Source organism: Sander lucioperca, chromosome 15, assembly GCF_008315115.2.
Source record: "Sander lucioperca isolate FBNREF2018 chromosome 15, SLUC_FBN_1.2, whole genome shotgun sequence".
Classification (NCBI taxonomy): domain Eukaryota; kingdom Metazoa; phylum Chordata; class Actinopteri; order Perciformes; family Percidae; genus Sander; species Sander lucioperca.
Window position 1 is genome coordinate 15,501,465 of NC_050187.1, and position 26,149 is coordinate 15,527,613.

Here is a 26,149-nt window from a genome sequence, read left to right on the forward strand (position 1 = left end):
ATTGTATGCACCAAACACCTTCAACGCCCGCAATAATAAACGCATTTTGATGTAGGCTACTTAGCACGAACCAGAGGCACGAACGAACGCACGAGAATTTTCAAAGGGAAAATTATCTTTCACATTTTTCCATGTAACGTGAACACCGCATTGATGTCGATCCACGTTTCCCATGATGCAGTGCGGAAAAGAGACCCGGCGGGGACATTCAAAACTATGGCAGAAGACTCGAATATATTTAAACCAACATCAAACTCAGAAAATACGTCCATTATTAACAACGCAGACAGTAAGATAACGAGGCGCCTGTCGTTTTCGTCAGAAAAAGATGTTAGCACACTGGAGGAACCGAATATTAAATGTAAAGTCCTAACGTTACAAAGTGTTCCCGACGACTCAAATTCATACCGACCGTCTGCGGAAGTCGCCGAACAACTTTCACCACAGGCCGTAAACACATGTTTAAAGACGACAAATGTAATAGAATTGAAAGAAGTCTCCTCTGAACATGTACTAAGTTCAAAACAGCATTCTGTGAACAACGCGGACAAAGAAAACACCGATGTGCTCTCGACAACCAGCACTCAAGGTAGGTAACAACCGGTTTGGCTAACGTTAACGTTACCCATCATTTCTAGCACGTTTCTGAGATCCAGCCCGGACGATGAGTGCAATTAACATTAGTTGTTGCATTGTAAACACTACATTTTCTTTTTGATAGTGGAAAACAAATCACCCTGGTTGTTGTTCAATGAGTCCTCCGGAATATGTAGGCTAAGTTTCCAGTTAATATGCTGACACTATTTCTCAAAATACTGCATTTAACATGGACATAATACTCTTAAGTAACGTTACTACGTTATATTACTGTACTCAAATACAGTTTTGAGGTACTTTGAGTATTGATAATATATACGGTATATCGTTTTTTTTTCTCCACTACATTTATTTAATAGCAATAGTTTACAGCTGAAACAATTATTCAATTAGCCATTATTAGTCAACAATTTTGATGAAACGATTAATAGTTTTTAAAGCAAAAAAGCTTCAACTATTGTCTGACTCCAGTGTCTTAATTGTAAGTATTTGTAGCATCTCTCTGTTTATTATTATCACTGTCAACTGAATATCTTTGCGTTTTGGAAAAAATAAGACATTTAAAGATGCTGTCTTGCACTCTGGGAAACTATCTAGTGGACAGGATTTACTATTCTTTAATTTCTAGTTACTTTACAGACACAGATTTTGCTTATTTTTTGCCTACAAAACATTAATAACAAAGAAAATATGACTAGGCCCAAACTATCAAGCAGTAGATAAAATGAACTGACTTCAGCGTGCAGGACCTTTAATGATAACAGAGTACTTGCTACTTTTGCCTAAATAATAAACACCTAGCTAAAATTGAGCAAGACCGGTCAGTTGATCACCCAAATGACATTGTTCTGGTCTTTATTTGGACAGATAACACCCAAGAAGAGGACACTTCTGGTCAGAGAAGTTTGCAGGATTCCAGCGTGACTGCCAGTAAACAACATAGTAAGACAGACGACAATTCTGAGGTGATGAGAAGAGCGCGGGACGAAGGCCGCGTGAACGTGGTTTTCCCTGGCACTGTAACTCAGGAAGGCTGCTGCCGCTTCGTCAGCGAGATCCTCAAGTGCATTCTTTATCAGAGGCAGCAACTACCCATGACGTATGACCAGCTGGTGTACTCCCAGAAGAAACAGCAAGCCTCCATGCAGGTGAATAGGAAAAATGTGTGTCCACATAAAATGTTCATAAATAAAGAAATGCTGTGGATTTGAGATGCTGAATGTTTTTGCTTTTCAGGATAAAGACATAGTCAGTCGGAGGCCGGTGCAGTCTGCAGACATGGACTGGCGCAAGTGTCAACAGACCCTTCAGGAGCTAGAGGAGGTGCTGCAGCAGCTGGAGGTGCTTTTTTCCCTTAGCAGGGTGCCTCGTGTGCTGCTGCTAATGGGTGGCTCCCTCATCCTCCCCAAAGAGCTGTATGAGATCAACATGGAGGCTCTGGTATTGGCCGGTGGAGATCAATGTCTGCGGGTGTCCTCATGCTTAAGGCAACTCTTCCGCACTCTTTTTGTGGCTGACCTTTTGTCTGACAGCAGACCTGTTCGCTTAATGCCCACCACAGTCTTGGCACTGGCGCACAGGGATTGCGGTGTAGGTTGGTTCCGACCTAAACTACAGTTTAAAGTGCCAACCCGTGTAAAGAACCAAATTATTGCTCTGTCTACTGACCCCAGCCCCTGTAAGGAACAAAGGGCACAGGGGTCAGACTGGCAGGATTATGTGTGGTTTCAGGCGCCCATGACTATCAAGGGCTTTGGCAACTGACCCAAAACGCTGGGGAGCACATAGTCTGAGATTGGAGTTTGTATACTACAATTACATTTTAATGGTGGTTCAATGAATTTCGAACTTGAATTTCGAATTGACCTGTCCATGTTTTAATGAATTATGAGTTCATTGTTTTCTACTTGTGATTAAAAATATGCCACTTAAAAAAATAGTAGGTTTATTAACACAAGCAGTATGGTGTTTTATACTTTTTTTTTTTTTTTTAAATAGTCTTCTGAAATACTGAATGTGTTGTCAAGAGGCATTGTTGGCATGAACTCTGTTTTGAGAACATTTTGTATTGTTTATATTTAAGAATGTTTTACTTCAATAATTAAGGACAAACACGGAACAACACATGTAATGTAGTGCAATATATTTTTAATGAGCATAACTTGAAAGGTTTAATGCATTGTATGGTTTTCTTTAATCCAATCTTTGGATACATTTGAGTGCCAGTATCTGTATATGTTTACATTTATTAAAACATGAAAATTATGTTGACAGTGCTGCAATTTCAGAGGCAATCAAGAAGCAATGAGATGCATTGTAGTGTGAAAACAATCTGCATTTGGAATGATCAATCAAACACAATGGCAATAATAGGTCTAAGAGTGCATCAACAGGTTCAGAACTCCTCCACTTTTTTGACAAACTGGACAATATCGTTGGCTAGCAGCTGGGGCTCCTCAAAGGCAGCAAAGTGACCACCTCGAGGCATGAAAGTGTAGGAGTAGATGTTTCGATACCTAATTTGTGCCCATGTCTTAGGGCAGTGCATCAGCTCCCCAGGGAAGGCGGCAAGTCCAGTGGGCACAAATATCCCTGTCCTAAAACAAAAGAGGAAACTTAATCAGAGTTCTAACATGATAGGATAATAAGGTGGTCAAATCTGTAACACAAAAGTCATCATAGTTTTGACAGTATAAGCATTTGGCCACATACTTTGCATCCACTCTATTGTCAGGATTACTCTTAAAGTTCTCTTTGTAGAAGCGCATGGAGGAGACTATGGAGCCTGTGGTCCAGTAGATCATGACATTTGTCAAGAGGTCATCCAGGCTGAATTTCCTGTTCAGATGAAGACAGCAACAATCACATACACCTTGTTGAATCCATATATTTTTTTTTGCCAAAAATAACAAGGCAAAATAGAATTCCCTCTTGTACCTCTCCAGCCCACCATCCACCAGATCTCTGTTCCTTAGATCAGTCCAGGAGGAGAACTTCTCCAGAAGGTAGGCCGCCAAGCCTACAGGAGAGTCATTCACTCCACAGCCTGTACGCCCAATTTAAGATATATTAAAAGCTGAAATAATAGTACACTGAGATTACAAAATACTAGGAGCAGGTTGCTTGTTTCATGTGGTCTGTCTTTGACCTGTCAACGGTGTCAATATGATCGTCAGAATCTTTTTCTTGGTTTTGTATGTTCCCACCTGCAGTGTCTGGTTTAGTAGCTTGGATGTGCATGTAGCCGGTTTCCCTCAGGATGTCCCAGACGTTTTTCTCAAAGAAAGGGAACAACCGGCGAACATCTTCCCGACTGAAGCCCACCAGGAAGGGCAGATAAGGACCAATCATGAGGGAAAACATCACTTTGAACCCCTTTGTTGATATAAACATGTTTAAGTGGAGACCTTTCACGCACCTGGAAAAGATTACAAAATAAATGCAAATTTTATCTAAGGTTATACTGTAGCTCTTACACAAGGGCGTCACTTTGTGTTGAAAAGTGGTGGGGACATGGAGGCTTAGATGAAAAAACATTTTTGAATATAATAGGGGGATAGGCATGATGTCAGAGGAGATCATTACGGTAGGTTGGGAAAATGCATAATGGCAACCCAAAAGCGTTGGGACAAAAGCGACCATTTAAATAAATGGTGGGGACATTTTTATCTGTATTAAGTGCCAATTTAGAGCTATAAATTGAGGTTTTATCACATGTATTGCTCCAGCATCCTGGAATTTGTAATGTCAGTAGTATTAGTCATTTGCACACCGCAAGCACTGTTTCACAATTTAAGTAAGAATGTTACAATGCTCCTTTTTAAAAAAAATAAGTGGGTGGTGGAAATTCCACTGCAGTGATTACTTGTGGCATGTAATTGCTTGTTTTGCTGTCTTACTGAGGCTTCATCTGTGCCATGTTGGTGGTGATGAGAGAGCCCCAGTCACCTCCCTGCAGATAGAACTTGGAGAATCCTAAACGCTCCATCAGTGTCAGGAAAATTCGGGCAGCAGCGAGACTGTCAAATCCTGAAAAGATACAGGAAGCACATCTGTAATCATCTGCTGCTCAAGCTGTAAACCATACATACATACATACATACATACATGTCTTTAGAATGATCTACCTTGTTTATGAGGGGCTTCTGAGAAACCATAGCCAGGGATAGACGGGCATATGACCTCAAACACGACACCATCGTGGTTCTCTGTAAGAAGTGGCAGAATCTTGTAGAACTCATAGAAGGAGCCAGGCCAGCCGTGAACGAGCATAAGTGGCAGAACCTTCTGATTCTCACGGTGTGGTGGTCGCACGTGGATGAAGTGCACATCCAATCCTGCATTAAAGCAAAAGCATTGGTGTGAAGATAAAATAGTGTGTTGACTGATTATTGGCCAAATTTCCAAATTATTATTCTAAAGCAAAAGAAAACCCTGTTGATTTCATCTTGAGGCTGTGAGTACCTTCTATTTTAGTTTTGAAGTGTTGAAACTTGTTAAGCACTGCCACTTGTTTTTTCCAGTCAAACTCATTTCTCCAATAGGACACCACTTTCTTGAGATATGTGGAATTGAAGCCGTACTGGAAGCAGCTATCTTCTAAAGGATCAGTGTAGCGCGTTCTATCAATGCGCTCATGAATGTCCTGTTGAATAAAAGCACTGTTGATTACTTTACATACACATGTTGCTGTCTTATTATTCGTGCTTTAAATTTGGTAATTGGTGAGGAAAGTTTAACAGCTCAAAAAGGACCTTGATCTCTTTATCTGAGGTTTGCACTTTAAAGGGATAGATTGTATCATCCTCTGACAGTGGCTTCTCTCCTGCTCCCCACCATCCTTCACCAAGAGGAATACTTTTGACTTGTCTTCTTTTGTGCACTATGTATGCCAACAGTATCCCCCCTGCTGCCACAGCTGAGCCTATTAGGAGCTGCCGTTGGACGGCATCCAAGCTATAGAAAGTCCCCCTGCAAAGTGAAAACAAATATAGAAAAACTCATTGGAGGTAAAATACAGCTCTGATATTAGGGTACAAATTTATCTCGATAAAAATCTGAGTATCTGTAGTAAAAGCCTACTTACTTAAAAACCTGAAGTCTTTGCATTGCGCAGTTCCAAAGGTGAGCGGCCGCCCACAGACCCGCACTAGGACAGAGGTAAAACATGTTTAATTTTCCTCACCGCGCTTCGAAAGTTGTGTACAATAACGTTAAACTGCAACCACCGTGCATTCCCACATACCTTGTTTGCCTCCTGTTAAGTGTGCCTTCAGGCAAGGTAAGAATTTCTGCAAATGGAAGGGGCAACTATGGGATTCAGCGGTGTACAAAACGAACACACCCGCGATTGTCTGGCAACGCGAAAACCCAAATCCAGTGCCAGTTCTCGCGAGAGTTTAGCCCTGAGCCAGAAACAGGTCTCAAACAAAGTTTGAGACCTGTAGTAGTGATGAATAAACTCAACAGAGTTATAAAGATGACTGCGCTGGTTGACTAATTGACTTAGAAGCAATGTTGTTGTCAACCCACTGCTGAAAGAAAATGGATTTGTTTTTATACAAAATATATCTGTTGTTCCAAATATAAAAACCTATGAGGAGAGAGATTATATGCTTGTAAATCAAAGACCAAGCCAGCAGCATTTGTTTATGAAATGAAGAAAGTTTAAGAGGAATTTTGTCAATATTATATGTCTCTGACACAGATGTATTAAGAGAACGTTCTGAACCGTCTCTGCCAAATCAGATAGAAGGGGTTGCAGAGATAGTTGATTGGCTGCAAGATGTGCCACTCCCCGTGAACAAAACAAGCGTGACGTCGTTTTTTATATAACAGGGAGGAAATGTCGAGCTGTTGTTGTTTTGTAATATTAAATCCGGAGTTACAGAAAAGAAAATGGATTTGTTTTTATACAAAATATATCTGTTGTTCCAAATATAAAACCTATGAGGAGAGAAATTATGCTTGTAAATCAAAGACCAAGCCAGCAGCATTTGTTTATGAAATAAAAAAAGTTTAAGAGGAATGTTGTCATTATTAATGGTGCATACCAACAAAAACTGGAGTCCACCAACTGAGGAAAAGACATAATGGGGAATAAAATTCCACAAGGAGGTTGGACACTTTAAGTAACGTTTAATCCAATTCATTTTGAAAGTGTTATTTAAGGTAGTAAAGTCTAGGAAACTGAGGCCACCTTTACTGTCTCATTCATTAAAACAGACTTTCTCAGATAGTGAGTGCGGTTTTTCCACACAAAATCATGTAGAACTTTGTCTATAGTTTTACACATTTGTTGATCTACATATAAAGACAGTGCAACGTATGTTAACGGATCGGACAATGGCGCTTTGCCGGCATCTGCTGACAAAACGCACTATAACATGTACTAAAACCCCAGTGACCGCCACAGGAAACAGAGATGGATGCTTTTCCACCCGTTGGATGTGGGTGAGCCCTTGTGGGACCACTGTGTGTTTGGATGTGGATTTAAAAACACCCCCATTTGAAGGCATGTTTCAACATCACACAGACTTTTCCTTATTAATCTTGATATTCCTTCAGCCTTTGAGAGTAGAATCCTGCCTTTTAATGATAAATCACGTAAAAGCCAAAGGTTGAATTTCTTTCTTGTTTTTTCAACAATGGGAGTGAAATGATTCTTGCCTCTTTGGAGTTCATTTTCATCAATAACAAGCCCTAAATAATTAATACTAGGCATTTTCTACGGGCCCCTCCCCGCATCCACTAGCCTGGTTGACACCAGACTCTTCTCCATTGTAACTGAGAGTGGGTCTGGGAAGGGTTCATTCACAGCGCATTTCCAAAGGGGCATCACCAACGGACGTCACTCAAATGCCTCTGGGTGAAATGATAGTCCTTCAACCAATCAGAGCAACGATCTGGATGACGTAGCAGCGACAGCGGCATCAACGGGTTGCTGCGCTTCGGTGGCCGTCATGTTGAATGTAAACAAAAAGCTGCTTGCGATCGTAATCGTGTAAAGCCCGCCTCAACGGTTGTGATTGGTGCCTTGATTTGGAAAAATTGGAAATGGGCTTGAATGGGCTCTTGGCCAGACTGACTTGCAGAGCAAATCTCAAATTTGCCGGAAGTTCGTCAGGGTTTTCCCAGGCTACGCATACACAGCTATTCATTCTAGCATCTTTTTGGGCCCTCCTCACATGAGGGCCCTGGGTACTCAGTCCCCTTTTCCCCCCCAGTCCGACGCCCCTGGCTACAAGCAAAAAAAGGTAGGGAGATATAGGGAAACCCTGCTGAATTCCACGTTTGATTTCAAATCTGGGCGAGGACCCGTTTTTAAGTTTAAGGGAGCAATTTGCATTATTGTAGAGAGTTTTGATTGCATTACAGAAGAAATCCCCAAAGCCAAACTTCTTAAGTGAATGATAGAGAAAATGATGCTCGATGGTATCAAAAGCCTTGAAAAAGTCTAAGAAAAACACGAAGCTGTCGTCTGAAAATAAATATGAATAGTCAACTAGATCTAAGACTAGTCTAATGTTGTTGGAGATATGCATATTGGGCATAAATCCTGATTGTGTTTCATCAATTATAGAGTTTAACACTTGTTTTATTCTTCTAGCAAAGATCAAGGCCAACATTTTATGGTACTTTTCCAGTTTGAAGAAATATGAAGAATTATGTTCTCCTTCTTCTAACCACTGCTTCCAAGACCTTATAAAAGCTCCTTCCGCTTTCCTCTTATATATTTTAGCCAGGTTCTCTTGCTCTCTTGTAAATTAAACATTTCTATATTTCTACCAAGACGCCCCAACTGACACAGATCTGACATCCGTCTCTGACACGGATGTATTAAGATGACACCGTCTCTGCCAGATCAGCTGGAAGGGGTTGCAGAGATAGTTGATTGGCTGCAAGATGTGCCACTCCTTGTGAACGGAACAACCGTGACGTCGTTGTTAATATAACAGGGAGGAAACGTCGAGCTGTTGTTGTTTTGTAATATTAAATCCGGAGTTACAGAAACATGATGTGGAAGATTGTCTTCCCTGTTTTTTCGGCCGTTTTCAGCGTTGGGTTAGGAGGACTTGCAGGGGATGGGGGGATTTCCAATATAGATATCAGTAACGAAGGGATGCTTAATGCCCTCAACTATGCCGTCGTCCAACACAACCAGGGCAGCAACGACCTGTACCTCAGCCAAGTGGTAAAAGTGATCGATGCTAAGGCACAGGTCAGTGACGTTTCATTTGAACTTGTGAATGTCTACAGCTTTATTTAACAGACCTTGTGTAATCAAGGTAATCCCGTTTACATGTATGCGTCGTGTGATATCAACCATTAACTGTAACGTTAACGTCACAGAGTAGCTAGGCCTTTTACGCCCGTAAATTAATTACCCATTTTTGTATTTCTACTCGTAAATTCGCATTAAGTCATGCCTGTAAGCATATCACATTAGGCCTACAGTGATGTATAGATTTATACACCGTGTCGTGTTCATGGATCTTAGCGGAAATTTCGGGATTGTGTAACAACGTCTGTCTGGCCCTTTTAAATAGGCTAAACACCATAATCCAATCAAATCCAATCAAATCCCATCCTGTCCCGTCAAACTGTAACGGCTGTAAAGTCTGTCTTTTTTCCTTTTTATACATCCATGCTCTCTTCACACATTTATTAAGAAGCACCTTTTTTGCTGCAGATCAGTTAATTTGTAGTCATTTTACTGTTGCTTAAATGTCCTGAAATTTGTAGGAATGCTACAGTGCTTGAAGTTTATGGTAATCTGTATTTCCATGACCCACACATTTCTTTTTGCAGGTGGTTGCTGGCATGAAGTACGTCATCACTGTGAGAATGGCGAAGACCCCCTGCAGAAAGGGCAGTGAAAATGAAGTGTGCGCCATCTACCAAGAGCCAGCAATGGCTCGGATAATGACTTTATTTAGAGGCTACAACCTCAGCTTCTGAAAGAAAAAATCCCCATTCGATTTAGCTATTGGGAGTTATTATTAAATGTCAAACAGAAGACTTATACTTCTCTCTTCAACAGTAGACAGCAACTGTCACATTGTGAAACACATACTGTATGTATTTCCCCATTTTGAACAATCAAGCTTTGTTTGTTAAAGGAAGATGGAATTAGACAGAGCAGCGTGAAGCAAGGAGAACTAGCTAGCACAGCTGTTAAACCATAGTCATTTTTCACTAGATAACTACATTTAACTAATAATTAAACATAGCCTATTAATAATGATAGTCCCTTTTTTAAATGATCAGGATCCTAAAATAATCCTGATCATTGAACGTGGGGAATGGGGGATGACGTCTTTTACAATGCTTGAAGTGAGGACATTAAGTTCATCATGCCCTCTTAAAAACAGAAAGAAATTCTATGTTGATCTTTGACTATGATGATGTCACACATTAAATGCTATGTGCTGTTATATTTTTGATATATTTATATATATAATGTGTGTAATTTTTTCTTCCTCAGCCTTACCAGTGCACATTCACAGTGTGGAGCCGCCCTTGGATTAATGATATCCAGCTGCTGAAGGAGACGTGCTAGAAAGAGAACCACGTGGGAAATATGTATTGTTTGCTGAATAACCGTCATACAGAGTCATGTATTCCTGTATACGAAACAAAAGTCAATTTTCTGCCTATGTTACTTCACTGCTACATTAAATAACTTTTGAAAGTCGGTGTGTTTCAGATTAACCTATAGAGTAAAGCAATGTAAAGATGTATTAACTTTTATAGGAGCAACTAAACCAAGCAAATAACTAATAGTTGTGGTAACCACACACTGTTTTAAAATGAAATGACAATTAAAATAGTATGTGAACTTTAATGAATATGTCCATATGTGGTAAATGCATATAGGTTTAATATTTTATTATTGAGTACAGAAAGGTTTTTGTGTGTTTTTTCAGCATTCCTATCTGTCATCATCTGACATTTGGCCAATAACAGTATGAATGCTGTGAAATGTATATTTTAGGAAGCAAAAACTTCAGAAGTTATAATTACCACTGGTTTTGTTTTGAAAACATGAATTTCTCTTTTTCAAAACATGGTTTGATAATGTGAATTTCTCCTGAGTTATTAGTCATTATGTGAATTCTTTTTTTGTTTTTTTCACCTCAGTGGAGATTTCTACACAAATACGAGCTGACATCCTTAACAAAATAGCATTAACTATGCTATTTTGTTAAGGATGTCAGCTCGTTACAGACTTTAGGCAAGGTCTCTGACACGGATGTTGTCGGTACACGATCCGTTCTGCCTGCACGATCCGTTCTGCACATGCGCAAAATGTTCGCGCATGCGCGGTTGTACGAGGATTTACGACACTGCACGATCTGTTCCACGCTTCCGGTCGACAGCCAAGCTAACGTTAGTTTAGCTAACAGCTAATTCGGCTAACTGCTAGCTGATTGTAGCGGTCTGCAGTTAGCCTCCACAGGCAAGCTAACGTTAGTTTAGCTAACAGCTAATTCGGCTAACTGCTAGCTGAGACAGCATGTAATAACTTTAAAAGACCCTCAAAATAAAACTTGAAAATAAACGTTGACATATATAACAAACACCTAACATATATAACAGCTGTTACATCAGTTCTACTTTACTTGTGCTCATTTAAAATACAATCACTCAATACTTGTCTTTATTGTTATTACTGTGAAGTCTTAATTTAGCTGTAGCCTGCTTTTCCCATTACGTTTGAGTTAACGTTATTTTAGACTGAATCTATCTGTCAGCTAGCGGTTAGCCGAATTAGCTGTTAGCTAAACTAACGTTAGCTTCCCGGTGGAGGCTAGCGATAGGCTAGCGTGGAACAGATCGTGCAGGTCGTATGGATACGTAAAACAGTATTATCTTGCGCATGTGCAGAACGGATCGTGTACCGACAGATGTATTAAGAGAACGTTCTGAACCGTCTCTGCCATATTGGGGCCAAATCAGCTGGAAGGGGTTGCAGAGATAGTTGATTGGCTGCAAGATGTGCCACTCCCCGTGAACGAAACAACCGTGACGTCGTTGTTTATATAACAGGGAGGACACGTCGAGCTGTTGTTGTTTTGTAATATTAAATCCGGAGTTACAGAAACATGATGTGGAAGATTGTCTTCCCTGTTCTTGCGGCCGTTTTCGCCGTCGGGTTAGGAGGACTTGTAGGGGGGTTTTCCGACGTAGATATCAATAACGAAGGGGTGCGTAATGCCCTCAACTATGCCGTCGTCCAACATAACAGGGGCAGCAACGACATGTACCTCAGCCAAGTAGCAGAAGTGGTCAAGGCTCAGAGACAGGTCAGTGACGTTTCATGAACTTGTGAATGTCTACAGCTTTATTTAACAGACCTTGTGTAATCAAGGTAACCCCGTTTACATGTATGCGTCGTGTGATATCAACCATTAACTGTAACGTAAACGTCACAGAGTAGCTAGACCTTTTACGCCCGTAAATTAATTACCCATTTTTGTATTTCTACTCCTAAATTCGCATTAAGTCATGCCTGTGTAAGCATATAGCGTTAGGCCTACAGTAATGTATATATTTATGTTCATGGATCTTAGCGGAAATTTCTGGATTGTGTAACAACGTCTGTCTGGCCCTTTTAAATAGGCTAAACACCATAATCCAATCAAATCCAATCAAATCCCATCCTGTCCCGTCAAACTGTAACGGCTGTAAAGTCTTGTCTTTTTTCCTTCTTATACATCCATGCTCTCTTCACACATTTATTAAGAAGCACATTTCTTTTGCTGCAGATCAGTTCATTTGTAGTCATTTTGCTCTCGATCATGTTGCGCCCTTCTTGACACTTCAAAGAGGGCTAACTGCTGCATCAGATCATTTTGTGTGTTGCTGTGGACTTCATTGATATTTGACTAACACACATTTTGAGTGACATAATCATTTAAAATTAGAATTTTATAATAATAGGAATATTTGGGGTATGTTAATTTAAAGTTAAACGTGGCTGGAATGTAATGGCTTAAATGTCCTGAAATTTGTAGGAATGCTACAGTGCTTGAAGTTTATGGTAATCTGTATTTCCATGACCCACATATTTCTTTTTGCAGGTGGTTGCTGGCATGAAGTACGTCATCACTGTGAGAATGGCGAAGACCCCCTGCAGAAAGGGCAGTGAAAATGAAGTGTGCGCCATCCACCAAGACCCAGCAATGGCTCGGGTAATGACTTTATTTAGAGGCTACAACCTCAGCTTCTGAAAGAAAAAAATCCCCATTCTATTTAGCTATTGGGAGTTATTATTAAATGTCAAACAGAAGACTTATACTTCTCTCTTCAACAGTAGACAGCAAGTGTCACATTGTGAAACACATACTGTATGTATTTCCCCATTTTGAATAATCAAGCTTGATGTTTGTTAAAGGAAGATGGAATTAGACAGAGCAGCGTGAAGCAAGGAGAACTAGCTAGCACAGCTGTTAAACCATAGTCATTTTTCACTAGATAACTACATTTAACTAATAATTGAACATAGCCTATTAATAATGATAGTCTTTTTTAAATGATCAGATCAGGATCCTAAAACATTAAGTTCATCATGCCCTCTTAAAAACAGAAACAAATTCTATGTTGATCTTTGACTATGATGATGTCACACATTAAATGCTATGTGCTGTTATATTTTTGATATATTTATATATATAATGTGTGTAATTATTTCTTCCTCAGCCTTACCAGTGCACATTCACAGTGTGGAGCCGCCCTTGGATTAATGATATCCAGCTGCTGAAGGAGACGTGCTAGAAAGAGAACCACGTGGGAAATCTTTAGTCTTAGTATTGTTTGCTGAATAACCGTCATACAGAGTCATGTATTCCTGTATGCGAAACAAAAGTCAATTTTCTGCCTATGCTACTTCACTGCTACATTGAATAACTTTTGAAAGTCGGTGTGTTTCAGATTAACCTATAGAGTAAAGCAATGTAAAGATGTATTAACTTTTATAGGAGCAACTAAACCAAGCAAATAACTAATAGTTGTGGTAACCACACACTGTTTTAAAATGAAATGACAATTAAAATAGTATGTGAACTTTAATGAATGTGTCCATGTGGTAAATGCATATAGGTTTAATATTTTATTATTGAGTACAGAAAGGTTTTTGTGTTTTTTCAGCATTCCTATCTGTCATCATCTGACATTTGGCCAATAACAGTATGAATGCTGTGAAATGTATATTTTAGGAAGCAAAAACTTCAGAAGTTACAACACTGATTGTATTTTGAAAACATGAATTTCTCTTTTTCAAAACATGGTTTGATAATGTGAATTTCTCCTGAGTTAATAGTCATTATGTGAATTCTTTTTTTGTTTTTTTCACCTCAGTGTAGATTTCCTATATATATATATATATATATATATATATACACACACACACACACACACACTACCGGTCAGAGGTTTGGGGTCACTTAGAAATTTCCATTCCACTCCATTACAGACAGAATACCAGCTGAGATCAGTTGCATTGTTTTTTTAACCAGGACAGCAGTTTTCAGATTACATTATGTGTTTACATAATTGCAAAAGGGTTCTCGACTGTTGTAGAAAGAAGTGTCTGATCTTTAATGCAATACCTACATTGCCCATTATCAGCAACCATTCATCCAATGTTTCAAAGGCACATTCTGTTTACTAATCTGATATCATTTTAAAAGGCTAACTGAGAAAACATTGGAGAACCCTTTTGCAATTATGTAAGCACATAATGTAATCTGAAAACTTCCGCCCTGATTAAAAAACTGATCTTAGCTGGTATTCTGTCTATAATGGAGTGGAATGGAAATTTATAAGTGACCCCAAACTTTTGACCGGTAGTGTATATATTACCTTGCCTAAAGTCTAACATTTTTGAACGTGTTCACAGATTTTATTTAGATAACTAATAGGGATGTCTCTACTGCCACAGCACCATGGATGTACAGTATAATAAAACCGCACAGTATAATAATAATGACTGCACTAGCCTACATGATCACAAATAAAGCAGGATATAGCCTAGTCTTTTCTGTTTGAGTAGACCTTTTCGAAGACACGCTCAGCCGGTGTTCTCTCGATTTGTGCTCCCTATCGAGATGTGGTAAATAAGCGTTCTGCACATGCGTGGTAGCATTATTTGATAGAGGAGTTGCTCTATCGAAATGATCGAAATACGCTAACCCTGAAACATATATTATGACAGAGTATCTTATAGTACACTTACCGCTGTTGGTAATTAAAAAGTAAGATGCCATTACGGAAATAGGGTTACACAAAAACACTAAGGTATCTTAAGCTGTGACCCATCAGGATCTGTGACCGCAGAGGGCGCTGCTGAGCATCGTCTGCCCGTGCGTGGTAGACAACGGAGGGCGAAGAAGAGCGTCTACGCAAACAGCGTAAACATTAATACATTATATCGACGGGTGCAAGCTGTATGATTATTCGTGGGTTGTTATTGCTTCCTAAGGAGAAAGAGTAAACCGCTGGTGACCATAATAACCACCTCAGTAGTAACATATGTTTATCAGAAAGTAAATAAAATATATTAAAGTACATTTTCTCTGAAATGTTTCTATTTCTTTTTGACTGTATGTACGAGTTACATTTGTAATAACCTACCTAAAAATAATCATATTCTACTGTAAAGAAAAGAGAACTAAATAGTTAATGGACCAGCACATTGGTAAGTTGTCAGAATGTGTGGCCTCACTGTAACTGCTTAATGAATGAGTCAAACTTAAAAATATTGTTTGGGGTAGTTATGCCATCTCTTCACACTAATATGGACACATATTTTCTTATTTTGAGTCATCACAGAGTGAGTATCTCAGAGGTCACCATATATGACAATGATCAGCCGTCAGAATGTGTGGCCTCAATGTAACTGCTTAATGAATGAGTCAAACTTCAAAATATTGTTTGGGGTAGTTATGCCATCTCTTCACACTAATATGGACACATATTTTCTTATTTTGAGTCATCACAGAGTCAGTACCACTACTACTGAGAGTGTAACAGCTTTCATCACTCCTGTGAACAGGTGGTTTTCAGCAGGGCAGGTCACATATTTTGATAGGCCTACTGGTCCGTGTACTTGGTGGCCAACGGATTTTCGTTTTGAAAGGAAAAAAACAAAAACGAAAAACGGCCAGTTTCCCAATTACCATTAGTAAATAGGAAAACAAAAAACGGAAAACAACCCATTATTCGTTTTTTGTTTTGATATTAAAAAACGGAAAACGAAAAACAATCTCGTTATCCGATTGTCTTTGATGTATTTGTAGATGGAACTCGGAAATTAAAATACGTGTGTATAAGTGGTATTCCTTAATTTTGCATTGGTATTTTTTTCGTGACCCGGAAGTTACTCCCGCCACGCCAAGACCCGCCCTTCAATAGCATTTATTGGCCAGTACCGCCTGTAAGATCCGTTCTGTGGATGCGCATAATTACGTAGTAGAAAACTAACAATGTCCCTGTCGGTACACGATCCGTTCTGCCTGCACGATCCGTTCTGCACATGCGCAAGATAATACTGTTTTACGTATCCATACGACCTGCACGATCTGTTCCACGCTAGCCTATGGCTAGCCTCCACCGGGAAGCTAACGTTAGTTTAGCTAACAGCTAATTCGGCTAACCGCTAGCTGACAGCTAGATTCAGTCTAAAATAACGTTAACTCAAACGTAATGGGAAAAGCAGGCTACAGCTAAATTAAGACTTCACAGTAATAACAATAAAGACAAGTATTGAGTGATTGTATTTTAAATGAGCACAAGTAAAGTAGAACTGACGTAACAGCTGTTATATATGTTAGGTGTTTGTTATATATGTCAACGTTTATTTTCAAGTTTTATTTTGAGGGTCTTTTAAAGTTATTACATGCTGTCTCAGCTAGCAGTTGGCCGAATTAGCTGTTAGCTAAACTAACGTTAGCTTGCCTGTGGAGGATAACGGCAGACCGCTACAATCAGCTAGCAGTTAGCCGAATTAGCTGTTAGCTAAACTAACGTTAGCTTGGCTGTCGACCGGAAGCGTGGAACAGATCGTGCAGTCGTAAATCCTCGTACAACCGCGCATGCGCGAACATTTTGCACATGTGCAGAACGGATCGTGCAGGCAGAACGGATCGTGTACCGACAGTCCCTGTGCGATTTGTAACTGTCGGTACACGATCCGTTCTGCCTGCACGATAGACTGTATATAAGTAACATGTGTCAACACTTTATGACCAAACATTACAACTTTTTTATTAAATCTTTTTTTATTAAATCTTTATTATACAATAGTCATAGCTACAAACATTCGAAACTTGTCACTGATCCAAAACCGTGTAGCGACATCGTTGTTGTGTTGTTTACGTTAATGTTTTTACCTAATACTTCGTTTTGACTAATAACCATAGACTGTCTATTATTAATGCGATGAAGTGTAAACGTACATAAGTGTCCTTTTGAAGATGGGATGACAGCTCTCCCAGCCACCACTGCTGTATACCACTATAGTAGCTACATGCTAACGGCAGTAAACACTATAGTAACTACATGCTAACGGTCATCTTAGCTGGCAATGTTGTTAAATTCTCCCCAATTCCGGGTCACATTCCTGCTGAAACATGTCCGATTGTGTAGTGTTTGGTCTGCGATTTTTGACGTTAGAAAGTGCTGCTTCGTTCCACTACAATCTAACGTTAGCATACTCATAGCTAACTATTGTAGCTGCATGCTAACGCGACATAGCGGAGCATATATAGCTAGCTATGTACGTATATAGCAGGACTTTGTACCGTAAAAAATCACCAATAAAGGCTTCTAAACCAAATACTAAACAAATACAAATACAGTAAAGTGACCGGAATTAGGGGTGAAATGTCCAGCATTGAGCTACATAATAGTTTGCTAGGAGTATGCTGGTCTCTCACAGAGATCTCATTTGTAGTCCTGTTTTTACCTGATACTTTCATAAAAGTACAAACACATGAAGTGAGAGGTATACACATGCTTAAACTTTATTTAAAACATGGTTAACCTGAAGCAGGACGGAGTCATGACTTATAACACCAAAGCAAGGCTTCTAGCTCAGGCTAGCTAGCGTTAGCAAATTACCTTCAAAGTTGTAAAGAAATGACGAAACGTAAAATTTGAAGCCTTTATTTAATTTGCTACATGGTGTTGTACTGGATGGCCGGACGACCTCCGTATATCATTAACAGATACTTTAGGCAACTCCAGCAAACACCTTGTAAACTTCATCTTTGCCATCATAACGGTCTACTGTCACTGTCTAATGTTTTCTTCCGGTAACCGGGAATGTCCAAACATCCTTATGCCAATGCGTGCATAGAGCTGTGAAGTTTGCCGGTGTTCGCGCAAGCGTAGAACTGATCAGGCAGTGCACAGAACGGATTTTACAGGCGGTACAGATCGGGTACTGACAAAAGAATAAGATTTATACACACATTTTAATTTCCGAGTTCCATCTACAAATACATCAAAGAAAATCGGATAACGAGATTGTTTTTCGTTTTCCGTTTTTTAATATCAAAACAAAAAACGAATAATGGGTTGTTTTCCGTTTTTTGTTTTCCTATTTACTAATGGTAATTGGGAAACTGGCCGTTTTTCGTTTTTGTTTTTTTCTTTTCAAAACGAAAATCCGTTGGCCACCAAGTACACGGACCATTATTCATGTCAGCAATGCCATTTTTCCTTATACCACCATTATAACCAGGTTTTGATGCAATGCTTTGGAGAGCCTATATAATTCATACAATTTACATTTTAATCACATTCTCATAGGAAACAATGAAAGTTATTTTTATACAAACACTTGTTAGAAATGGTTACAAAATCAAAAGTTGAACTCAAACCATGCCGCCCTGTATGAGGGATCCTCAATGAAGCCCAGTTTTTTAAAGAGCGTGTAGGAGACCGTGTTCTCCTCCTCTATGAAGCAGTACACTGGGTAGCCCTCAGCGTGGAGTCTCTTGGCCATGGTGCTGACCAGGACTTTGGAGTAGCCTCTCCCTCTATGCTCTGGCAGAGTGTACAATAAGCCCAAAGCACAGTAATCATACACAAGAATCCAGGACACCGGTTGGTCCTGGCCGTCAGTGATGCAGCATGACGGGAAGTTGCTGATGAGGTTTTGAATGTTTCTGTAACCCTGCTCATTCCCTCCAAACTTCCAGGTTTTATTCACCAAGTCAACGTGGGAAAGGTTAAGAGATGAAATCCTTGATTCAAACTCACTGTGGAGAAGCAGGTTGTGACAATCTGAGCGTTTAAAAACTAAATTATTATTATTATTTGACTTTTTACAGATAAAGTACATTTTAATTATGTGACTCTACCTGCCAGCTGCTGGTGTGAGCAGATGGCTGCTGTCTGGCAGATACATAAGATGCACCACAGTATAGCATCTGTTGTTGACTTCTCTGCCAGAAGCCACTTCTTTGAGCATGGAGGTATGGGAAATGTCAAATCCTGTTGGACAAAAAATATTCACGTTAATACAATTCTGTTATTTTTCTTTGCAAGGGGTTACACCCAATACAGTCTATGGTTAGACCAGTAGTGGAGAAAGTATTCACTTTCTTCTCTCAGTAGAAATAGCAAAACCACACTGCAAAGGTTCACCATTACAAGTTAAGAAGTCTTGCATTGAAAATAGTAAAACATATACTGTATAACTAATACCTAAATGTACTCTTAAGTATCAAAAGTAAAAGTACTCAATGCAAAAAATAGTCCTGATGAGTATCAAACGTATATAGACTGTATGTTATATAGATTATTATCATTGAGTCATATATGTCTAACTAGCATTTCACTGTCTAAGTGGAGTTCAAGTATATTCATAATAATGCAAGATATGTTATAAGCGTGTCATAGGCTACTGTATGTTGTGTAAAATCGTATTAATAGTAGTAACTACAGCTGTCAAATAATATAAATGTAGTGAAATAAAAGGTACAATATGTACTGGTGACTTGAAGTGGAGTAGAAGTAGTGTAGTATGGTAGCATGGCCTGTAAAGAGGCCTACTCAAGTAAAGTACAATTACCTAAAACTGAAAGTACAGTGTTTAAATGTAGTATACTTTACACCACTGGTTTACAAACTGCGACAATTAACATGTGTTGCCTGACGGTTGATAGACACTGTCTGCAGTGATCTTACTAACCTCCAATAAGGAAGTAGGTGCTCCAGTCAATTGCATTCTCTTCTGTCAGCATTTTCCTTAAACTCGGTTCATCCATGCTGTAGTATGTCACCTTTTTCATAAACTCCAGGGCGCGCTTGTTCTGTCAAGTTAACGGTAAATTTAGCAAGCATGTGGCATATACAAAAACACGACGTGTAGGCCTACAACATATCCAATTCTCCAATGGGATGTGAACTCACATTGGGGTCAGGTCGGCAAATGATGACTTTAAAATCAGGCCATGTGTCAACGATTACCTCCAGTGTGCTTGGTTTGTTCCTGTTAATACCATATAGGAAACCGTATACCTAAAACACGAAGAGTTTAGAGCTACAGCGAGTAGAAAGACACTGCGATTACATGCTGACGTGAGGAAGATTTCATATTTGAAGTGTGAATATTAATAGCTTGCAGCCGTCTACCTTAGAACTCTTGGGTAAGTGTTTTAGCAGAACTCCTTCAGCGATCTGCAGTTCGTCTTTGTTAAGGAACTTCATGTTTGGGAAGTGAAGCCTCTTTACCGATGCACTTTATCCTGCCTGCCGGTGTTGCACCGAAAGCTGTGACCCATCAGGATCTGTGACCGCAGAGGGCGCTGCTGCACATCGTCTGCCCGTGCGTGGTAGACAACGGAGGGCGAAGAAGAGCGTCTACGCAAACAGCGTAAACATTAATACATTATATCGACGGGTGCAAGCTGTAGGGGGTGGGTTGTTATTGCTTCCTAAGGAGAAAGAGTAAACCGCTGGTGACCATAATAACCACCTCAGTAGTAACATATGTTTATCAGAAAGTAAATAAAATATATTAAAGTACATTTTCTCTGAAATGTTTCTATTTCTTTTTGACTGTATGTACGAGTTACATTTGTAATAACCTACCTAAAAATAATCATATTCTACTGTAAAGAAAAGAGAACTAAATAGTTAATGGACCAGCACATTGGTAAGTTGTCAGAATGTGTGGCCTCACTGTAACTGCTTAATGAATGAGTCAAACTTCAAAATATTGTTTGGGGTAGTCATGCCATCTCTTCACACTAATATGGACACATATTTTCTTATTTTGAGTCATCACAGAGTGAGTATCTCAGAGGTCACCATATATGACAATGATCAGCCGTCAGAATGTGTGGCCTCACTGTAACTGCTTAATGAATGAGTCAAACTTCAAAATATTGTTTGGGGTAGTTATGCCATCTCTTCACACTAATATGGACACATATTTTTTTATTTTGAGTCATCACAGAGTCAGTACCACTACTACTGAGAGTGTAACAGCTTTCATCACTCCTGTGAACAGGTGGTTTTCAGCAGGGCAGGTCACATATTTTGATAGGCCTAATTATGTTACCCCACTGTGAATCTGCAGAAACTGACTCATACACACATAAAACCATTTCAAGACAGAACTACATTTAATTTACACACTTGTACATGCGACACAACTGAATGCTTTTCTGCCGGGGCTTCCATGGTGTTTAACACATGTCATGTGGAACCACCGGTCACATGTGTCACATTGGACCTGTAACAACAAAGGTGAAGACAACATAGCAACCATTTGAGAGTAAATACTTGAAATACATAGTAAAATAGACGCTATAATTGAAGTATCATAATGGCATCCTTTACCCATTTGGTTATCTCATCAGAGAAACAGTTGTGTTCTCCACAATGGTGGCACAGCTCACGAAGGTCATCTGGTCATCAGTGCCAACAATAAGACTTGTCAACAATTGTGTCAATACAATACAAATACAATAACACTTGTCAATATTTGTAGGAATACATGCATCATGATTATAGACCAGAATATAAGCTACATTACCAGACTTCCTCAAAAGTGCCCTGGCCACCTCCTTCCTGTAGCCAGCCACTGCTGCTCTTCTATTGGAGAATATCAGTGGCTCATCGTTCAGTATCTTCTCAGCATACTAATGTGACAAAAACTTAATTAGCCGTTTGGTCAACTGGACATACGTTCAACACTTTTGCATTGTTTGGAACCACACAGCCTACACAGAAACAACAAACTTACTTTCAGGACAAAGGCTCCGCAGGAGTTGCCATCCCCCTGCAGGGTGTGTGGAACAGTGCCGGCTGTCCACCTCGACACATTGCACCCTTTCTTCCGGATGAATGCCCTGTTGGTACACCAACACCATGACATATGAGAATACATTCTCAAATATTTGTTTTTAAGGGAAAGTTTTTTACCATGGTTTTTATGACTTACCTTGTAGACTGCAAACATTGTTGGACCTTGTGTTCATCGTTGCCCAGGGGGTCCACCACAATACTGCATCTTTCCTTGGGAAAGATCACCTAAAGAATCAGACAGTCACATTTTGTCTGAATAAAACAACTGAAAAATATGTTTGGGTTTGCCCTGCAATTCTGAGGTGGCCCCCATTGGACCATTGTGTATTTCTCTGTGTGTGTGCATGCACAAGACCAAGTACTTGCACTTACAGTTAATATCCAGTGGCCTGGCTCATGGACAGCACCCATAATTAGGTCGTGTTGGGTGGGATCACACTACAAAAGACCAGGAGCATTTACAGAATCACTTACATGACATCATCAAAGTTGGACTCTTTTTACAGAACTAACCTCAACTCTGCCTACCTTCAATCTTGACCCCTTTCCTTCCCAGATCCTAGTCATTTCAAATGAATCGATGAATAGGGCCTTCCCCCCCACCTTGTTTTTCTCTGCTACCATCTTGGACATCAGTGCGTTGATCACCTGAAGTGTAAGTACAGGGTTGGGAAATAATTGTAAGTCATGTGATGTATGAATTATGTAAGTATAAATTAATTACTTTATTTCAATATGACTATACAAGTACATTTCAGATTTCCCTTAAAGTGCAACCAGTAACACAGCTTACCTCACTCTCCAACTCTTGCCCCGGCGCAGTTCTTGCGATGTCCCAATAAAACAATTTATATGGGCCCATGCGGGACAGCAGGACATGGGATTTATTCCCTCCCCAGGCATCTGTTATGCCTTTTGATGACATGACATTTGGATATCAATTACTTGTAAGTACATGGCATTTATTTCTATTTCAATATGCTGATATGTTTACAGGAGTTTCACAAAATTCAATAGGCTAACATGATTACAGTTTTATTTTGTCCACCTACACTGCTCATGGAACCCAGGGTTTGAGGTTTGGTTGCACTGGGGGGAGGCGTCATCCTTCTCATCCTCCTCATCCTCCTCATCCTTCTCATCCTCCTCATCCTTCTCATCCTCCTCATCCTTCTCATCCTCCTCATCCTTCTCATCCTCCTCATCCTCCTCATCCTCCTCATCCTCCTCATCCTCCTCATCCTTCTCATCCTCCTCATCCGTGGGGGCTGGGGAGGTGACAAGGTTTGAGGAGCCAACAGGGGGTGGGGTTGGGGGGATAAGAGGGGTCAAGGTGCTAAAAGGGGGTAGGGTTGGGGAGGCGTCATCCGCATCATTATCCTCTCCCTCATCCACATCCTCATCCGTGGGGGCTGGGGAGGTGACAGGGTTTGAGGAGCCAACAGGGGGTGGGGAGGTAACAGGGGTCGAGGTGCTAACAGGGGGTGGTGCCCTTGTGGCACTCTTGGGACCTCCTCCACATACATTTTCAAGTGGTCGATGCTGACCTTGGGGAAAGTGCGGCCATTGGTGTCGATCAGGTCCACACTTTTCCCCTCGACCTTGGCCACTGTAAAAGGTCCCAAGTACTCGGGGTCGAGTTTCCCCTCTTTCCTCTGCTGGCTCCTCACATTTCTTCGCCATACCAGGGCCCCAACTGGTAACACAAGACCCTTCTGTCTTGTCCTTCCCCTGATTCTGTCCTGCTTCTTGTTAGTGTTCTCCTCCACAATCCTCATGATCTCTTTGTGGCGCTGGATGTCAATGGCCACCTCTTCAGCCAGGAAATCGTTCTCCATGGAGTGCTGCATCTGTGGAGACATGTAAGTAAAGATGTAATCTATATGTCACAGCTGTTAAATGTATATATTATGTTTCAATGGACATTTGACCAAGTCTGTAAATGTTATGTCACCTGAAAACGCTCAGGGACCTGAGACGGATAACGTGCCTCCCTTCCAAACATCAGGTGGAAGGGGGAAAACTGCGTTGTCAGCTGTTTCTTGGTCCGCAAGCCAAACATAACAGGATCCAAATATTTATCCCAGTTATTGGGCTTGTCTTTGACAAGTTTCCCAAGAGCACTGAAAAAGTGATAGTGTAATTGTTACTGTTACACTGCTATGTTAACGATGTTGAACAGAACTATAGAACAAAACTGAAAATCAATTATCTGTGTGTGTGTGTGTGTGTGTGTGTGTGTGTGTGTGTGTGTGTTTGTGACAGGTTGGGGAGGCCAAAGTCTAATGCCAGTGCTTCCTCTTCCCCTCAAGCCACCCCCCCCCACTTTGATGCCAAGGCGTCATGACATAAGTAGCTATCGCATCATATTTTACTTTTATATGGTAATAATACTTTACTTCTGAATGGTGTCATTAAATTTTTCCACCAGTCCGTTCGTCTGCGGGTGGTAGGGGGCGCACAGGCTCCTCTTGATCCCCAGCTTGTTGCATACCTCTGTGTTGATCTACAGAAGACATGCAAGCATCCATGTAACTCTTGCCACAGCAAACCATTGTACATTTACATTTACATCAGAAAACACTTTACTTACATTATTGACAAACTCCCTGCCATTGTCTGTCAGTATTCTTTTGGGAACCTCAAACTGATACACAAACTTAAGGAGGCAGTTTGTGACCTCCACGGCATTTTTTTGTTTCATGGGGTATGCCTGCGCCCATCTGGTTCTGTAATCAATCATCACACAGATGTATTGATTGCCATTGTCCGTTTTTGACAACTTCCCGATTAGGTCCATCCCCACCAATTCAAATGGAGCCTTTGTCTGTTAATGGATAATAATAGATAATGTTCACATAATAAACAAAATAGTTTTCAGCTATTATAACTACTCTGTTTTAAATGAAATTCTGGAGTTGATACCGTTATTTGGGTGAACTCTGGTTGGAGTTTGATAGATTTCCTCTTTGATTGGCACTCTGTGCACTGTGACACCTGCAAACATTTATTTAGGGAATACAGATGTTAATGTATTAAGCCAATTTATTCAGTTAATGACAATGACAATGTCCTCAATTTATTCAGTTAACAATGTCCTCAAACTGGACCATCCATCTATGTCTTCTTTACAGTGCAGGAGCCTACCCATTTTTCTATGTCTGCTGACATGCCAGGCCAGTAGAAACGCTGCGATATGGCATCTCTTGTTTTCAACTGGCCTGGATGCCCACTGATGTCTCCACAGTGAAATTCACGAAATATTTGATCTGCCTCCTCTGCTGTGCTCACAACTTTGCTGGCAGTTTCCAACAGTGTGCCCTTCCTCCTGATGTAATAAAGCTGGTTTTCTGTGGAATATCATATGTAATTGGTCATACTCATATATGCTTAAAGCAGGTGGAACATAATAATTGGGGCGAGGAAGTTGGAGCAACAACTTGTCTACTGTCCTGCAACAAGTGGCATGGAATAATAGCACAAGATAGTTGTAAAAACATGCTGATGGTATGTGTAGTGTATTTAACACAGGAAACCATAGAACATGTTATTGAAGAATGTACTAGATATAGTAATGAGAGGCGGCAGTTAATCCATCAGTCATAAGATGAAGAGATACCTTTCATATTAAATGATATTTTGCAAAGGAATTCTGGAGAGCAATGTTTTTTAGAAGAACTGGATTAATAAAGAGAATTTAAGGGAGTAAGTCAGTGTAACTGACCGCTATTTAAATAGTTAATATTTTCAAAAACGGTGACATACTTAATCATTTATGCTTATGTATGCAACTTTTGGGAAAATTGTGCATCTGTACATGCATGCACAGAAGATATAGGCTAGGCCTATTCATTAAGCCTGACATCCTGATGGTTTTGGATGCGTGATCAAGTTCATATAGGCTACTGCATGAAAAAAGAACGGTTTCCAGCATGAACCTGGAGTTAATGATTTTACAATTTCTAAATTTGAGCACGTAAAATAATGCTGCAGTTATATTTAGAACTACATGTACGTGATATGCACTTATTTCACCGAGGTTTACTTGTAAACACAATTATCTCACGGTAACTGTTAGGCCATAGCCTAGCCTACTAATTAACGATAGGCTACTTACCCATCACGGAGAAATTGGACGCTTTTCTTTTTAATGAAAAACGTTGGTGCTTGTCAGCTCCCTTTGGGAACTGCCCATGAAGCAAGAAAACCTTCAGCTGCTCAATTT

At 40.1% G+C, this 26,149-nt stretch overlaps 4 protein-coding genes across 6 annotated transcripts; 2 read left to right on the forward strand and 2 right to left on the reverse strand.

Moving 5' to 3' along the window:
* Positions 1-83: 83 nt before the first annotated feature.
* On the forward strand, positions 84-2,862 carry LOC116051478 (MAD2L1 binding protein). Of its 2 annotated transcripts, none has more exons than XM_031301935.2 (3): positions 84-589; positions 1,465-1,745; positions 1,834-2,862. In XM_031301935.2, exons 1-3 carry the CDS (start codon positions 154-156, stop codon positions 2,359-2,361), a joined length of 1,245 nt encoding a protein of 414 aa, XP_031157795.1. In that variant the 5' UTR covers positions 84-153; the 3' UTR covers positions 2,362-2,862. The 2 variants fall into 2 exon arrangements, with proteins under 2 accessions (XP_031157795.1, XP_035848119.1); XM_035992226.1 differs by having other exon boundaries at positions 310-593.
* On the reverse strand, positions 2,731-6,014 carry ephx5 (epoxide hydrolase 5). 2 transcript variants are annotated; one of them, XM_035992225.1, is made up of 10 exons: positions 5,843-6,014; positions 5,684-5,751; positions 5,352-5,568; positions 5,062-5,242; positions 4,725-4,934; positions 4,497-4,626; positions 3,804-4,015; positions 3,535-3,643; positions 3,310-3,435; positions 2,731-3,194 (listed from the first exon to the last, which is right to left on the reverse strand). In XM_035992225.1, exons 2-10 carry the CDS (start codon positions 5,704-5,706, stop codon positions 2,993-2,995), a joined length of 1,410 nt encoding a protein of 469 aa, XP_035848118.1. In that variant the 5' UTR covers positions 5,707-5,751; positions 5,843-6,014; the 3' UTR covers positions 2,731-2,992. The 2 variants fall into 2 exon arrangements, with proteins under 2 accessions (XP_035848118.1, XP_031157785.1); XM_031301925.2 differs by having other exon boundaries at positions 5,684-5,746; positions 5,843-6,000.
* A 5,606-nt stretch (positions 6,015-11,620) lies between these two features.
* On the forward strand, positions 11,621-13,668 carry cst3 (cystatin C (amyloid angiopathy and cerebral hemorrhage)). The gene is made up of 3 exons (XM_031302055.2): positions 11,621-11,906; positions 12,684-12,794; positions 13,303-13,668. Exons 1-3 carry the CDS (start codon positions 11,706-11,708, stop codon positions 13,375-13,377), a joined length of 387 nt encoding a protein of 128 aa, XP_031157915.1. The 5' UTR covers positions 11,621-11,705; the 3' UTR covers positions 13,378-13,668.
* A 4,552-nt stretch (positions 13,669-18,220) lies between these two features.
* On the reverse strand, positions 18,221-20,520 carry si:dkey-76k16.5 (uncharacterized protein LOC566887 homolog). The gene is made up of 5 exons (XM_031302006.2): positions 20,245-20,520; positions 20,023-20,130; positions 19,802-19,922; positions 18,969-19,101; positions 18,221-18,866 (listed from the first exon to the last, which is right to left on the reverse strand). Exons 1-5 carry the CDS (start codon positions 20,317-20,319, stop codon positions 18,467-18,469), a joined length of 837 nt encoding a protein of 278 aa, XP_031157866.1. The 5' UTR covers positions 20,320-20,520; the 3' UTR covers positions 18,221-18,466.
* Positions 20,521-26,149: the final 5,629 nt, after the last annotated feature.